Genomic DNA, 17,722 nt, shown 5'->3' on the forward strand with positions numbered 1-17,722 from the left:
CCAGGGAGACCCCTGTGTCCCTGCCAGAAAGTTGGTTGGATGGTTTTGATAGATTTTGAGTACTTTCTTTACTCAGGCCTTACCACACATGAGCTCATTTTAAAATCCTCAAGGCAAGCATCACATCTGTCTTTGATAGAGGAGGCTAAGGGTCCCGGGGGAGGAAGGGGGGTAGGGAAAGGGGCCAGGGCAATGGGATGAACGTGCCTCAAGTGGGTGGGCTGCCCTGAGAGCCCATCTGGGCTGGGCCTGGGTCTGTCCATCCTGGAGAGGAAACCTCCCACCTCCTCTCCCTCCCCAAGCCCTTGAGTGGGGGTCCCCTGGCTGGGCACTCACTGCCCACAGGGCAGAGCTCCGAGACTGGCATCCTTTCCAGTCCTGCTCTCAGGCCACTGCCCCATTCAAGGCAAACACAGTCCTGAGCCCCCACACCTGTCTTTTCCTGCACCCTCGTGCCCCATCCTACCGCAGTCAGCCTCACCTCGAGCCAGGTTACCGGAGATGAAGCGGAAGAAGAAGCTGATGATGTCACCCAAGTGCTTCTTGCAGCCATGCTGGCACTCCTGCAGCCTCAGCGCAGGCCCCCGAGCCGGCCCAGGGCCCTCGCCGCGCCCTGCCATTCCTGGGCCAGGCCCGATCCCCAGGCCCCGGGCTCCACCCTGGCACTGGCCAAGCAGCGAACAGAGCAGGCCACCTTCAGCCTGCTCTGTCCTTCCACTGCCTGCCTCCCCCCAACCTTACTTCAAAGACTCTCTTCTAGAACTCTCTCCCTTCTGTTCTGTCTTTCCCAGGGCCTCTCTTATTGACTTCTGGCCTGTCCCTTCCCTCCTCTGTTCTCTGTCCTTGCCTCCTGCTCTCCCCTGCCTTCTCAAGGACTGCCTGCCTCTTGCCCTCAGCACAGAGTCCCCAGGGCTGGCCAGCGCCCGCTAGCCCTGCAGCTGGGCCTGCCTCCTCCAGCTGCCCCTGCTCCAGTCCCAGGTTGACCCCCTCTCCTTGCACCTGGCTCTGGCTCCTGAGGACCCTGGAGCTCACACTACCGGAGGCAGCAGTGCTCCTGCAGCTTCCTGGGCTGGGAGAGGGGTAGGGTTGGGGGAGGGTATAGCGCCTGTGCTCCCAGCACCAATGGAGGAGGTGCCACTGGTGTGATTTTCGGCTGAAGGTGTGATCTCACCGCAAAGGGGCCTCACCCAAGTTCCAGGGCTTCTCTGCAGCCAGAAAGGGAGCAGCCCTTCTCCTACAGCCCCCTGCCTGGGAGGTTCAGGGGCCAGGGCACAGCCGGTGGGGGGGTGGGGGGGTGGGGGTAGAGTCCTGGCCTTTGACTGTCTCTTGGCCTCTGACCTCTGCTCACTGACCTCATCCCTCAGATCTCCTGGCACCTCTATAGAGTGGAGAATGAGGAGGTGGGAAGCAGTCCCTCTGATGACGAGGCTAAAGGTAAACCATGGGTATGACTGGAGCAGGAACTGCTGACCACCCCTTTGCCCCCTGCAATTATTGAGCACTTAGTGTGTGCCAGGCAGTTTCCTAGGGTCCATCTGGGTCACAGCACATTCAATCATTAAACAAACCTGCTGGGTCTGGGTGGCACAGAAGGCCATTTCGGTATTCACTCTCCCCTGCCTTTTCATCCACAGAATCCTGATTTTGTTGGAGATAGATAGAAATGTGCTACTATCCTTTCAATCACTTTCCTTGCAATCAGGGTGGCTCAGTTCTGGCCAGGGAAACAGGCATCAGTCCTGCAGAGATTTCTGTGAAAGTATTGCTTTCCTCATATAGACACTACCTCTTCCTCCTTCCACCCTGTTTCTCTCCCTCTTTCCTGGAACGAAGCCACTATGGCTGGAGCCAATGCAATCACCTTGCAACTGTGAGGGAAAGGACAGAGAACCGGAGACCTTGACTCTGACATCCACAAGCTGCCAAATTCATGCCAGCCACGACCTAGCCCAGATTTCTCATCTCAGAGACAAACACACCTCTGTGTAAATGAAGCCACCATCATTTGAGGTTTCTGTTATACATGAGTGCAGCCAAGTCAAAACATTTCAGGGGTCAGGAAGGAAAGAAGTGGGGACTAGGAGGTGTGAGAATGCTGTTCTCTTGTGGATGTCTTCCAAAGGGCCTGGAAGGGCGAGGAGATATTCAGTGACCTAGTGGACAAGACAGCCTGTCTGGGCATGTCCACCAGGATATATTCCAGGCCACTAAGTACTGTCCCTGAACAATGTGCCACAGAGGACTGACAATGCGTGTGGGTTCAATGAAAGACCTTCCTTGCACTGGTGGATGTGAGTGATTTTGTGTTAGTGCAGGAGCCCAGGCCTTATTGGAACAGGTTCTTGGGAGCCAGCCATCTTGAAAGAAGTGTGAGTACCTGCAGCCACCCTGTGTGAAGGAGCCAAGCAAGCATGTGGAGCAGGCCATGTTCTGAGGCATCAGACATGAGTGGGGTCTTCTGGAACCTTCCAGCCAGGCCCAGCTGGCCTCACCAGCTAAACAAAACCAAGTGAATAATCACAGCTGATACTATGTGGTATAGAACCAACCAGGGGACATCTGCCCACATGCCTGACTCACAGAGTTGAGAGAAAATAAAATGGTTTTTGTCTAAAATCACTCCATTTGCAGGTATTTTGTCAGGAATAAAACGGTAACTAAAATGTCCTTCCCTTAGCTTGGAGGGTTGGACTGACAACATGTTCTCTCCAGAAAAATCCTCTTCACAAATAATTTCTCCTCAGACTCCAACCACTCAAATTTCTATACTTTAATCACCAGATTTCAGATCAATCCTTGAATTTTTGCATCTGACCTGGCATCTCATTTTGAAACATGTCAATCATATTTTCATGCTTCAGACACATTACACTTCTGTTAGCATGTATTTATATGTCCTTATCTATTATAGGCAAGTTAATTCACATTTTTGTCCCCATGATTTTGCATTGCCTTTTTTTTTTTTTTTTTTTGGCCAGGGTGCTGGTGGTGGGGGTGACTTTATTTTACATGGAATTGACAAAGGAATCAACAGACCCTCAGGAGAAATGAGTGTCTCCCAGAGGTGGACATGGTGACTGATGAGAATTTGGGTTTCCATTTCAGAGGAGAGGATGGCAGTGTGTACGTTTGCAGGGGTCATGGCTGTAGGGTGTCGCAGAGAGGCGTGTGGTGTTGCCCCAGGATTCCCACTAGACCCAGCCAGGATGTGGGCACATCCAGGTCACAGTCTCTCACAACTTCAGGGTTTCTGTGAACTTCCAACAGCCTTGAACAAATGCCTCTCTGCTTCCACCAGCCAGTATGGACTATCTGCTGCCGTGCCCAGGTTATTTTGTGCTTGTTATTATTATCCTAGTTTTACAATTGAAGAAACCCTGCCTCACAGCCCCTGTGGACACTGGACTCAGGAAGTAGGTCTGTGGTGGTAGGTTGACCGTGCCCAGGGAGAGGTGCCCTGTGGGGGGGCCACACAGAGTAGGCCAAAGTCCTACTGGCCACTGGATCACTGGATACGGGCCCTTCCAGTGCTGGGGAGGCACCTGCTTCTCAGCCAAGGATGCATGTGCCTCCTGTGTGGTGTGGGCCCCACCCCATGCCCAGTGCTCCCCACCTCCTGGGAGGACACCCATGTTAGAGGCCACTGCTGCTGACTGCTCAAGACTCTACCTTCATAGCCAGGAGTGACCAAGGCCTGACTGCAGCTGGTCCAGGCCTGGCCCTTGGGACTCCTATCCCCCATCCTGCCTGTACCTTGCTGAGGTGCCTCCTTGCCCGAGTCTGGGGGATACTGCTTTTTACTGGGCCTGGGCCCTGGCTTCTCCTCCGGTTGCCCCAGATACCTCTCTCTGGCCAGCCTCTGCTGAATGGAAAAATCCTGATAACAAGGGTGTAGTGTCTCTGACACCCGCCTGCCTTCCATACACACTGCTGCCCAGGACACCATGCCCGGACTCCGTGCTGAGCAATGTGAATGGCACCTATTGTTCTTGGCACCCAGAGCTCGTGAAGGACTGAAGGAGCAGAGGCGCCATGTCTGGGCATGGTTAGCATTTCACACACACAAAGACTTCAGTGTGACCACACCAGCAGCGTCGTCCTAAAGGGACACGTGCGGGTATGCTTGACGGAGGAGTCAGGCCTGGGAGTTATGCCCATGAGGAGGAAGGGCGCTCGAGGGTCACATGTCCTCAGTCTGTGAGTGTAGCTACAGCCTCTGCAGACCCTGGAGGCCCCCAGAGTGGGCAGACACTCAGCAGGGTGGACACCCTGCCCAGAGCACTTGAAAGAAGCTCCCAATGGGAACACTTGCTTGATCCCTGACATCCCTGTGATTTGCTGGGTCAAGTGACCTGTGAGTCGCTGTATCATGTGATCTCCCTGAGCTTCACTCGACTCTTTAGAAAAATAGAATGATCTGGGAAAAACTTAAAGAACCTTGTTTTTCCACCCCACATATTCCTTCAGGACCCGGTGAGCATGTCCATGCAGGGAATGCCAGACTTGGGCCCTGCTCCTCCCCCCACGCCCACCTCGGCATGGCTGTGACAGTCTTCAGGAAACACATGCTAGCAGCTTGATAGGAGCTGGGTGAGCTGGTTCCTGCCTCCAGGAACCCACCCTGAGATAAAGGTGGGTCAGGAGGGTCTCATTGGGACCTTGAACACGCCACGCCCCTTGCTTTCCTCCAAGTCTACTCACACTCAGCTGTGCCAAAGGTCTCAGCAAGATGGTGGCACACTACACTCCAAACCCAACCTGCAGCACCACCACTTGTCAGCTATTTCTCCAAAAAGTTGGAAACTGGAGATGGGGCCCAGCAGGAGAGAGGCCAAGGGCTGGGGTGGGCCTGGTTCCCATCTCAGTTTCTACCCTGGTGGGAGACTGGATTGCTCGCCCTGCTGCAGAAGGGGCAGCACCTGAAGGCTCAGCTTCCCAGGTGAGCGCTTTGCACGCCCTTTTAGCGATTTCATAACGTTTCTGCTACCTGCAAAAGCTACCCCCCGCAAAAGTTGAGAGCATATGAACCCCACACATATATTCACATGCATGAGTGCTCCTGTGGGAGGGCAATTCAGGGAAGGGGAGGGTGGAGAACAAATGTCACCCAGGGTTACGGAGCAAGCACTGATATGTAGGGGCCATGGCAGGAGCAGAAGGGAGGGCTGGGGTGTGCAGGGGGCGCCTGGAGTGGTGTTGTGGGTGAGAAGGGAAACTGGCCCGTGGCAGCCACTGCCCCACATACACACACAAGACCCCCCGCTGGTGGTGGCTGCCAGTCACTGTGCCTGCTGCCTGTCCAGTCCCTCAGGGGTGTCCCCACCATGCCCCACCCCACCAAGCCTCAGAGCCCGGGGCTGTGCTTATGCCCATTCTCCAGCCAGAGGACTGAGGCTCCCGGAAGCCACACAAAGAACATCTGAGACAATGAACAAGACGCAGTTATCAGGGCCCAGGTCTGCACCTTTTCCTGAGGTCAAAGAGGCAGACTCACCTACACACCTTGTGTGTGAAAACACAAAAGTGGGTATGTGAACCCCAGCAGGTGTGGCATGTGTACCTGCACATGGCATGTGCACCTGTGTGTGATGGGTGTGCACCTGTGTGTGATGGGTGTGTGGTGGCTGCACAGGTGTGTGCAGTCAGTGTGCACAGGTGTGAGCATATGGTGTGAAAGGACAAGGGCTGTGATCACCTGCTGTGTCACACTTGGCAAACACCAAATATCACAGTCAGCATATTCAGAGTGGCCATGTCTGTCAGTTCCCACAAGAACACCCAGAGAATCACCTGAGGGAATGATCCAGCACCTGTGGGGGGCAGGACCAGGGTGGGCCTGGGGCCAGGCCTCCTCACCAGGCCCTGATACATTATGGCCCATCTTCCAATGTGCCCTGAGGTGGGCACAGCCCCCCTTCTCACTGAGGACCTGGAAAGAACTGAGTGAACAGCCCAAGGTTGCCAAGCAGGTGGGATTGGGCAGAGCCAGCCCCGCATGTCAGACCCCTCCCAGCTGGGAAAACCCCAGTATGTCACCACTCCATCTCCAGCCTGTGTGGGTCCTGTCTTGAGCTCAGTGCCTAGCAGGCACCGAGCACTCCACAAATGGGGAAGAGTGTGAGTCAACGGGAAACACAGCTACCAACGCAGGCAGAGGCCTCAGGACAGAGGTTAGAACCAGCCCCCACTCCAGACCTTGCTGCCCTCTCCAGGCCTACCTGATCCCTGGGGGGCAGCACTAGACAGGATCCACTTGACCAGGCAGCACCGCATCAGGGCTTGGCGGGTGAGCCGTGGCCTCTGCCACTTGACACCCTCCTTCTTGCTGAGTGGGGTGCGCCCAGGGTCCCCCAGGAGGCTGCCATCTGACACCTTCATCACCTCCTGCAGCAAAAACAGGCAGAGCATCCTTGAGTCTTGATTTACAAGGGACATTCAAAGTGTCCCCAGGCTGCCCCGACCTCCCAAGCAATGGCATCCGCACCCCCATTCAGGGGCTCTTCTTCCAGGGATGCATTCCAGGCAACTCCAGTGCCAGCTGGAGAATTCCCTGGACTCTGTTGCCCCATTATGGGTACCCCCTGCCCATATCTCACCAGAATGTTCCCTCCAAGAGGCCTTGGTCACTTCATGGCCAGGTCACTTCATAGGCAGCCACAGTGTTCCAGGTGGGGCGTGAGCTGGGAGTGGTGTTCAAGGCTCTGTGCACCTCGTGCAGCCCACACACCCTCCCCTCCAGTCAGACCAACCTGCTCTGTGAACACAGCTCCTTTCCACAGTTCTGTGCTTTTTGCCCAGGCCCCCCTGCTTGGCCCAGTGAGCCCTACTCATGCTTTAAGATCCAGACAGCAAGCCACCTCTCCCAGGAAGTCTCCCCAGCTTTCTAAGGCTGAGGGAGTTAGGCCTGCCCCAGTGTCCATAGTTCCTCATCAGCACAGGTTATGGGGTGATAACTTGTTGAAGGAGCCCCTGGCTGGAGGCAGGGCCTCTGGGTTTCCAGAGGCACATGAGGGGGTCCCTGGAAGGAAGGAGGTGGGGGTCCAGACTCACTCAGAGCATGCACAGGCCTAGTTGTCATAGCTAGACAGTTCCTTGGCGATCACAGTCCAAACCCTTCCCCTGACTGAAGCCCAGAGTGGGATCAAGACAACGGGCTCACACAGCAAAGTCAGACTTCCTCACTTCTCTTCACTATCTGGATCTTTCTTTACCTGACTGAACGAAAAACTGGAAGGCCTCCCCAGAATGGGGCACATGGAACCCATCAAGAGAAACTGGAACGTGAGTGCCAGTCAGTGTGGATCAGGAAAGGCAAGCCTGGGGTCACAGCAGAGTCCACAGAGCAGTGAGATTTGTTTTCCTAGGACAATATTTTGAGAACCCCCATCCTGGCTCCAAAGCCACCGTGTGTCCTCAGCACCCACACTGGTGGCAGGGAGGCCCGGGGAGGCTCATGTGTGTCAAGCTGCACAGCCTCAGTGTCCCTCTGGGCCGCTTCCAGGTCTAGTTTGCTACCTTTGTGTCATCCCCTCCTCAGGGGAGCCCCACGTATCTTCCCTTCCAGGGACTATCCATGCTGCAGTTCCTGAGTTCTAGTCATGGGGAGAAGCAACACCCCCATGTGGGTGCCACTTTGAGTTGCCCTGGCACCTGGCTAACCACTGGGGTGGCTGATTGATGGTGTCTTTCCAGCGTTGTGGGAGTCGCGTGTACTACATTTGCACAGTGCTGGTTATTCCAAGTAAATAACAGACAGATGTGCCATCGGGCAAGTACTGCAGATGCAGAAACCCAAAGCAGCCTCTGCATTGGTCAGGTTTGAGGAGTAGTGACTGACCAGGCTGCTTTACACTGGAATCGAATCAGTATCAGGGAGCCCAGGCCCCACAACCAGGGGGAAGGACAGAAAGCCAGATTTGGAAAATGCCAGCACGAAGAGCAGGTAGCTGGACAGCCAGACCTCAGACAGTCACCCCAGAGAAGAGGCCAGGGAGGGCCTTCAGCTACTGCTGAGTGACCAGACCCTGCTGCTGGTGCTGCCATCCCAGGGGCACAGTCTGTGACCCTCGCTTTCCCTCTGTTGTGCGCCTGCTGCGCTTGGAACCTGGAGGCTGCAGCTGGAGCCATCTCAGTTGAATCACTGGTTCAAGATGAGGAGTGCAGGACTCCCACTGTCCCAGCCATGGCCACAGGCTCAATCCCCAGCCACGTGGGGAGTCGAGGAAATTAGCATCTGGCCTTTTAGACTCTCTACAAACCTGGGGAAGAAGAAAAACCCTCCCTAAATGTGGTGATTGTGGAATGCCCAGGCAAGGGGTAACTGGTCTGTGCACCGTGCAGGCTCCAGCTACATGGGAGGGACCCCCGGTGCTGAGTTGGCTCACAGCCCCATAAGGCTGGCTCACATTGGCACAGCTGGCCTCCTGCTCAATTTTTGGTGAATTGACCACCTAGGCAGGGAGATATCCAAATGCCTTATCCTGGCTTTTGAAGCCATCACTAGGCAGGTTCCAGCAGCCAGCTCCCTCTCTCAAAGTCACCACCCCAAACCATCTCCCTAACACACCCTCAGCAACAGCCCCCACATTTCTCTCTGCTCCTAGGACCACCTGGGAGGCGATGGGGTCAGCTATGCCACTCACCATTCCCATGGAGCAGAAAGCATCTCTCTGCCGGAGATGCTGAGGAAGGACCCTACACACATATACTCACATGCATACACACATAGTACACATGTATACACATGCACATACACACACAGGTCCTGCTTACCCAGCTTCATTACTAACCATTTTATTCAGGGGAGAAATGGCCTTGCTGAATAGTCTATTTCTGTCCAAAATGGGATGGGGCAGTCCGGCAGCTGGTGCTTCATTGTTTCGAGTGCTTTGATGAAGGTTCTGTTTGTGGGGTTGGTGGAGAAGGTCAGAAGGGGAAACTGAGTGGGGCCCCAGAGTTTCTGGCAGGATTTCTTGGGGACTTCCTGCCTATCAGAGCATTATTGGCACTGACTAGCAGGTTGCCCACATGGAGCCCATGGCTAGTCACGGGATTCTGTCTTGCAGCCCAAGCTGGACTGATGTGACAAGACCCAGCACTGACCCCGGTGCCTCCTGGGAAGGCTGGGAGGGCCCATGGGCAGGCTGAAATCGCCTTTCACACATGTCTATTCTGGGCAGCATGTCATCTCGTTGCCATGACAACTCTATGAGGTAACCCCACCCCCATTTTAAAGAGGAGCCCCACTAGGGACAGCCTGTCTCCTAGTGTGAAGTGGGTGGGGGTCCTGACAGTGAGGAAAGGAGGAACCCATAAATACTGAGCCCAGGCATGGCCATGCAGATGTCAGGAGGGGCTGAGCCCATGGACTAGGTCCATCAGACACAAGGAGGGTGGCGGAGTGACCGATGGTCATCCTCATGAATATTTGACACTTGTCTGTCTGGAAGAGGGTCTGAGTGGATTGTCAGGGAAAGTTAAATGGCTGCTTCAGGCACCCTCTCTTGAGTAGGGAGGCACTGGGCACCCAAAGGAGGGAGGCCTCAGGAGTGAACATCACTCCTCTCACCCCTGGTGACTTTGTGCTGCAGGTGGGAGAGTCCAGGAGAGTTGGGTGGTTAGGAGACTCCCACAGAAATGAAATCCCTTCCGCCATGATTCTACCCGCTGTGATTTTCTGCAGCATTTCAAATATTCCCCGGGACCTGGTGCAGCCTGCTGAGCCCACTCAGACAGCCTGCCTGATCTCACCTCACTGTGCTCTTTATTCGGCCCAGAGTATCCCCTTCGCTTTCCTGCTACCTCCATCTCACACTCCCCTCCTCTACCTGCATACTTCTCTCTCTGAACATTCAACATAAACTCTTTTTCAGCCAGGCCTTATTCAGGTCAAGTCCCCTAACTAGCCAGGTGGCCCTCCCCAGGCATGTTCCATCTCAGCACCTCTCAGCATGTATTGCTTATCTTTATCCTATTTGTTTTCTGGTGCATTTTCCATGTCCCCCGCCCCCCAGAATGTCAGCTCTGAGGTTGGTCCTGGCCTTTTGCGTAAACTACTCTCTCCCACTGCAGAGCCTGGCATCCACACTCATTCACAAAACTCAACAGCAAAAGAACAAAGCATTCAATTGGAAACTGGGCAAAAGACATGCACAGACATTTCTCCAAAGAGGACATACAGATGGCAGATAAGCACACAAAAAGATGTTCAACTTCATTAGTCATCATGGAAATGCAAATTGTATCACAACTAGATATCACTTCTACCTATCTGAATGGATACATTTTTTTTAAAAAGTGGCAGCACCAAATGCTGGCAATAATGCAGTGAAGCTGCATCACTCATACGTTGGGAATGGGAGTGTAAAATGCTTTAGCCACTCTGAAAACAGTTTGACAGCTTCTTTAAAAACTAGGCAGGGCCTCCCCGGTGGCTCAGTGGTTGAGTGCTGGGTTGCGAAGCTGCCCGCAGCCTCTGCAGCACCGGTTTGATCTCTGGCTGCTCCCTGGCCTCCGGAGGAGGGTCCCGCATGGCACGCAGACCTCTCCTGCCACCCGCTGCTCCCCTCAGCAGTGTACTTCGGTCCTTCTGCCTGCTCTGCTCCCTGCTCTGGCTCTGGGGAATTCTCTCACCTTCCTGCGCCTCTGACTGTACACAGTGCTTGTATAAATAAATAAAAATAAATCTTTAATAAATAAATAAATAAATAAATAAATAAATAAAAACTAGGCATATGACTACCACCTAACCAGCTCTCCCCCACTCTTGAGCATTTCTCCCAGTTAGCAAAAACCAGTACAAGAGTGTTCACAGCGGGGATGAGGGGAGATGCAGGGGTGGAGGATGAGTTCCTTACATGATTGCACATATTAAAAAAGGATAGTACCTGTAGCTATCTGTGAAATAAATGCCAGCTTATAAAAAATTCTCCCAGTAGCTTTATTTGTAGTACTCCCGAACTAGAAATGCCCCAGATACCCAGTTCTTAGTGGATGGCTCAACAAACTGCTATATCCATGTGATGGGTTATTAGGCAGCCATCAGAAGGAAGGAGCCATTGTTATGCATGTAAGCAGGACGAAGCTGCAGAGAACTAGGCTGAATGCGAAAGGTCAACCCAAAAGGTCACGTAGTAGTTAATTCTACTTCTGTAACATCTTACACGGATAACATTTTAGAAATGGGACAGATCAGTAGGCCAGAGGGTAAGGATGGAGCGAGGGGATGTGGCTATAAAAGGGAAACTCCAGGGATCTTTGGGGTGATGGAGCTATTCTGTCTCTTGATTGTCCTCATGGATGCTCAAACCTACACATAATAAAACTGCACCACATTAAACACACACATGCTCACACACACACACACACACACACACAAGGCCACATAAGGCTGGGGAAATCCGAAAGAGGCTATTGGGGTATATCACTGTCAATATCCCAGTTATGATTTGTACAGTCACATTTCATTTAAAGATGGGATGCCGAGCCTCCCTGGTGGCGCAAGGGGTTAAGCAGTGCTGTGAAGTTTTCCGTAGCCTCTGTAGCACGAGTTTGATCCCTAGCTGGCCGGGGAGCTAGGCGCAGCAGACCTCTCCTGTCTCGCCCGCTGCTCCCCTCAGCAGTGTATTTCAGTCAGTCTGCCTGTTCTGTTCCCCACTCTTTCTCTGGTGAAACCTCTCACCCCCCACACCTCTGGCCTATACCCCAGCTCTTGTATACATAAATAAATCTAAAAAAAAATAAAGATGGGATACTTTCTGAGAAATGCACTGTTGATAATTTCCTTTTTGTGGGACGTGCATAGAGTCATTACACAGAGCTAGCTGGTAGAGCCCACAACATGTCTAGACTGGATGGTATGGCCTGTTGGGCCTGTTGTTGGACACGGATCCCTGGGTAACTGAAGCATCATTCAGTGATGCATAATCGTGTTATTGATTTACAAGATGCTACTGTTGGGGAATTTGAGTAAAGGATATGTATGGCCTCTCTGTTTTATTTCTTACAACTGCATGTGAATCTACAGATATCTCAATAAAGTTTCAATCAAAAAAATACTCCCATACACACAAGAGTATTGAAGAAGTATAAACACACACAAATCCCTCAGTTAATATTCACAAATGACCAGGTAAAAGACCCGTGGGGCCCTCCATAATTCACCTAAAGCCTCTTCCCTCCCACTCCTGCTTGAAGCTAGGTTTATTTAACGGGAGAAGGAGCTGGAAGTCCTCACAGATCTCCTGGGATAGCCAGGACAGAGTGGCAGAGAGCATTGAAGTCGGATCACCTGGGCCCTGGGCTCATATCAAGTCCCCAGTGCACAGATGATGTGTGAGCCTTCTCAGAAGTGACTCAATGTGGGCACTGGGGACTGGCAGCCTCTAGGTTCACAGGGTCCCCTGGGCTGAGCGCAGGTGGTCAGGGTCATGCCCTACCACTCACCCCAGAGTGACACTTGCAGCATCTGTGTGGGAAGGCACGGGCCAGGGGCAGGGCAGCTTCCTTCCCAGATCCCCAACCTGTGGAGACTGGGGAAGGGACAGAAAGGACATTGAGGACTTGGGGATAAAGGAGGCTCCTACTCTGCTGCCGGGAATGTAAGCTGGTCCAGCCACTGTGGAAAGCTGTGTGGAGGATCTGCAAAACACTAAAAATGGATCTACTATATGAGCCAGTGATTCCACTCCTAGGAATCTACCCCAAGGACACAAAAACACTAACTTGAAAGAAAACCTGCACACCAATATTTATTGCAGCACTATTTACAACAGCCAAAATATGGAAACAACCTAAATACCCCAAGATATGAATTTGGTGAATGGATCAAAATTTTGTGGTATCTATGCACAATGGAATACTACTCAGTGATCAAAAAAGACAGACTCATGGCATTTATGGCAACATAGATGGAGCTGGAAGGGATTATGCTAAGTGAAATAAGTCAGAAGGAAAAAGAAATATCAGGTGGTTTTACTTTTATGTGTAATATAGAGAAACCAAAAAATGTCAAAAAAAAGAGAAAACTTGCAATTTGGCCATAGATCTGAGGCACACAGCAGAGGAGGGGGAGGGGACAGTTAGCAGAGAGATGAGCACAGGACTGAGGTGATGGATCACGGGTGCTATGGTGGCAGCGGGAGAACTACAGGCATGACACCTGAGGGGAGAAACCAATTACTGTACAAAAATGAACAACGATGTGAGAAAATAAATTTAGAGGGGAAAAAAAAAAAAAGAAAGGATACCACGTTGGCAACACACCTGCTCCCTGCCGGGCACTGAGTAGATGTTTGGAGAGCTTGTCTTACTCAATGCTTCCGCCAGCATTTTGAGGTTCCTTAGATGCTCCTCCAAATCACCAACCAAAGCTCAAATCCTAGAAGTGGTCCCTTCTCACACCTGTTATTACCAAGCTCGCCCAGTTCCCTGTGGTGCGTGTTCTCTCTCGCTCCACCGAGTCAAACCAACTTGTTCTACTTCAGGACTGTTCTAATGGGCTTTGGCTGAAGGTCACTGGCTCAGGGAGTCAGGCCGTGCCCTAGGAGATGCTCCTACATCTTACAGATGACTTAGTGTCTGGCTCCCAATAACCAGATAACCCGAAAACAGGGTGTGGCGTCTGTGGTCAGCAAGCTGTTATTCTATTTCATGATATGATGTAGCAACCTGCACTTAGTGACTGCTACCAGCTTTCTGTTTACAATCATGTTTTAAAGATTCCCTTTTAGACTGATTTATTAAAATGATAAATGTGAGTTAATTCAAAGAAAATATAAGCAATAATAGCACAACTTGCAGCAGAAAGGGCAGAGCTGGTGAAGGCAGAGTACAGCTAGGAAACTTGGAGGCTGAGGAGCCACTCAACTCTGCTGGGCTGGCCCTCCCGGGCCTGAGTGGCCCACAAGGGCCACCTGCCACATGTGGCTAGTCCAAACTGAGGTGAGCCTACTGTCCATGTGCCTACTGGCCAGCACACACGTAGTTGCAAATCCTTACTTATGAATGCAAAAAAAATGCATTCTTTTTAAATACTGATTACACCTTGGAATGATAATATTTCCAATATATTATTAAATACCTTCTTATTCATTTTGTTTTACTTTCTTTAATGTGTCTTTCCAAACATTTACAGGGACATCAGATTTGCATCCCATTTCTACTGGCTAGCTCTCATTGGTTTGGGGAATCTCCTCCCTGCCAGGGCACACTCAGCCCCCAGCAACTGTCTCCCACCTGAGTCCCAGCTAGGGTGAGTCAGAATTGTTCCAGAGAGGTGAGAGTGTGGGAGGTTGGGGGACAATGAGTCAGGAGGCCAATTAGGGGGACTGTCTAATCCCAGGAGGAAGGGAAATGAGCCAGACCCAGGCAGAGGGATGGGAGGTGGAGATGTGGGAGGGGGTGAGGTGACTCCTTGGTAAATGTGACACCTGTCACCATGGGGATGTAGGAAGCAGAAGGACCCCTTATGCCTTCCAGTTTTCATGCAATATGGTCCAGACTGTCCTCGCAGAACACTAGCATCTGAGAGTTTCCACCACAGTAGAGAGAGGCCAGATCAGGACCTGGACCCAGACATCCCACCTCATGACTCCCCACCCCACTTGGGCTCCTGGAAAGGTCAATTGCCCACAGGAAAGCTCCTTGCTGCCCCACCTGCCCCACAAAGCAGGCTCAGCTTCATCCCGGGGGAGATGGAGTCACTGAGGCCAGACCCTTCCGTAGCTGGTCCAATCTTATCGGTTCTCATCACTTGGACTCCAGAGAACCCCCAACAAGAACAGCCCAGAGAATACTCAGCAGAGGTAACCTGTGGGCATGTGTCAGCCTGTCAGGCCTGGGAGTATATGACTAGAGGTCTGGAGGGTCCTGGTAGACCTGAGCTCCAACATCTAGCTCCTTTCCCGGAGGCCACATTGTATGTAAAAGGCTAGGCTAACTTCTCCCAAATGGTTGCAGACACTTATGGCTGAGAAACAGCATCACTGACTTTTTAAAAGCCACCAGGACCCACTGCATGATAGTTCTGAAGACACACTCAGCTTGGGAGGGGGGATTTCAGGTGGGACATGTTATTAACAGCAGCCCGGTATAGTGGGAAGAGGTCCACGGTCAGGCAGACTTGCATCTCCGGCCCTCACCTCCTGGTGGGTGACCCTGAACAAAGTACTTGATCATTCTGACCCTCAGTTTCCTCCTCTGTAGAATGGGAATGACCACATGCACTCACAGAACTATGGGGAGAGTAACTAGTTGACATCCACAAAGCCCTCAGAGGGGCAATTCTTCCTCACTCTTCTGATGCTGAGGGAGGGCCTGGCTGCCCGGTGCCAGGGGCAAGGCCAAGCTCATGTTCTAGTGACATCCAGCAGGGAAGTCCACCTTACTCTGCTAGGCCAGCAGCACTTCAGAGTCACCTGGGTGCTTCTTCCACATTTGCCTGCCCCAGGGGCTGCATTATTTGATTCCAGGGGCCTGTGCCATGCTTGCTCTTCTATAGATGAAGTGCAGCTGGGTTTAGAGTGCTATCCCACTGGGTAGGAGAATCTGGGCTTTGTCTGTGGGAGGAAGGGTCTCCAGGTTCTCTATCTCTGCTCTGAGGTCAATGCCTTTGCCAGCTAGACATCCAGTCTGCTCAGATGTGGGGGTGCCCCCCCATTCCCACCCACAGGGACTGCTGTGGCGCAGGCTGGATCACTGAGCAGCCACTCGTCCGCGCCTGCTCTATTTCCATCACTCGGGACAGATGGCAGGAAGTGGCAGTGGGCGTCACATCATGCAGCCCAGGGGATCTGGGATGGGGAATCTTTGGGCAGCCTTGACTCCCCACCCACTCTTGGGTACCAACAGATGTGGGCCAGGTAGCTTGTGAGGTGAGCTGGGATTGTCACAGTCCCTACAGGCACTAGTGTGCACACACCCATACACACAGATGGGGTGGAGGGGGCACTCCTCTCAGAGCCCAGGGCAGTGGAGGGGAGATGGGGTTGTCCCTGCCCTGCCTCCAATGACTGCCACCTTGGCCAGGACACAAATTCCATCCTGCCTCCCACCCCCATTTGCCATCCAGGCAATGAGGCATCTTATTAACCTAGGGTGGACTCAGCTGCTCCTTGACATCATTCTCCTATGGGCGGGGGTGGGGGGTGTCCTCCCAGGATCTATTCAGCAGTCAGAAAATAATAACATTAACGCTCCCCCTGCTGCTTACAGAGCCCCCACTACATGTCAGGGCCATGCTACGTGGGTTGGTATAGGATCTCAGTTGTTTAGGAGGTGGGTTTATTTCCACCCAGGAGAATGAGGAGACAGCGGTACAGAGAAGCTAAATAATTTGTCTGAGGACGTACAACTAACGCATGAAGGGGCTGGGACAGAGCTCAGATCTGCCTATTGCAGAGCTAACACCGACAAGGCGGGCCCACCCTACTTCCCAAGCCACCTTTCTCTCCTGGCTGGGCCCTTCAATACCAAGTGTGGACATGGGGTGCTGTGATAAGCCAGAGGCTATATGTGTGTGCCTGGGGGCAGGGCTGGGGAGCTATACCAATGCACCTCTACCCCCAGCCTCCACTGGTTAGCTCAGGGACCCAACTGCAGGTGGGGGCCTGGCGGAGGCAAGCGAATCTCAGAGACCGAGGCCCAGAGGGACTGGATCCTGCCCAAGCCACAGAGTCCGTGGGGCAAAGTTGGGGTTAGAACTGGGCTCTGTGTGGCCATGGCAGGTCCTTTTAAAGAAAGGGTCAAGAGGGACTGGACATAGGAGCATAACACCAGCAGCAGCAGAACTTGGATTTGGCTCTTGCCTGGCCTGGACTTGGGCAGTGGGCAGAGTGAGAGATGCTTTGCCGAGTTGAGCGTGGTAGAGGCACCAGCCAGCCAGATGGAGGGGAAGGGCCAGTAGAGACCTGAGGCAGCAGATCAGAGGGGGGAGGAGGGATAGGCCCCCTCTTGGCTGCCCCGTTCTATTCAGCTAAGCTCCCCCCTCCAACTCTGGCACCTGCGGATCCCCTTGGTTCTCTCCCTGTCACGTGGCTGTTGCGTGGCATTCTAGGACGTGGGCTGATCACAGCTGACAGATGCACCTGTTCAAGGGAAACATCAGTCAGCTGGGGACGGGGAGCTTGGAGGAGGGAGGGGAGCCGTGCAATGACTCACTGCACACTGTACCCTCTTTCCTGCTCTGTCTCCTTCCTGCCCCAGGCCTGGGACTGGCAAAGGGAGATTTGCCAAGTTCTCTCCCCTCTTCTTTCTTTGCCTGGGAAACCGAGTTTTCCCTTTTCTCTCACAGAGGCCACATTCAGGGCTCCGCAGCTGCTCCTGAGTGTACCGCTGAAGCCTCGGGGTAGGCTGAGGTGGGAGAGCAGATGGGCCCCCAGCCAGCCTGAGTCTGCAAAGCAGCTCCCATTCTTGCAGGAGAGTTTTTTTTTTTTAAGAAAAAGGGATCCTGAATTCAAACCAGGGGGCCCTTGCCAGTTTTTCCAGCTCTGGATCTGCAACCGAGAAAGGCGCTGGGGCTGGCTCAAGGTCACAGGACAACCCAGAGGATGTGGCCAGGGGTGGGGTCTGGCTTGTGTGTAGTCCCTGAGGAGCTCAGAGGGTACCCTGGGTCACAAGCCTATGCGGCCAGCCCCCGACTGGCATGGGGCACCTTCTCAGCTGCTGATTTCCAGGTGTGCGCTTCTCCCCGGTAGGCTTCTCCCTGCACCCCACCCCCATCGCA

At 53.1% G+C, this 17,722-nt stretch overlaps 1 protein-coding gene across 1 annotated transcript in view; it reads right to left on the reverse strand.

The window, feature by feature from the left end:
• KCNIP3 (potassium voltage-gated channel interacting protein 3) overlaps positions 1-17,722 on the reverse strand; it is a gene marked incomplete at both ends in the record, with an annotated part of 72,491 nt that overhangs the window by 52,030 nt on the left and 2,739 nt on the right. Inside the window, 1 exon segment of the mRNA XM_084235197.1 lies at positions 6,219-6,384. Coding sequence (XP_084091323.1) covers positions 6,219-6,384 — 166 coding nt within the window.

Source organism: Talpa europaea (assembly GCF_964194135.1).
Source record: "Talpa europaea genome assembly, chromosome: 6".
NCBI classification, from domain to species: Eukaryota; Metazoa; Chordata; class Mammalia; order Eulipotyphla; family Talpidae; genus Talpa; species Talpa europaea.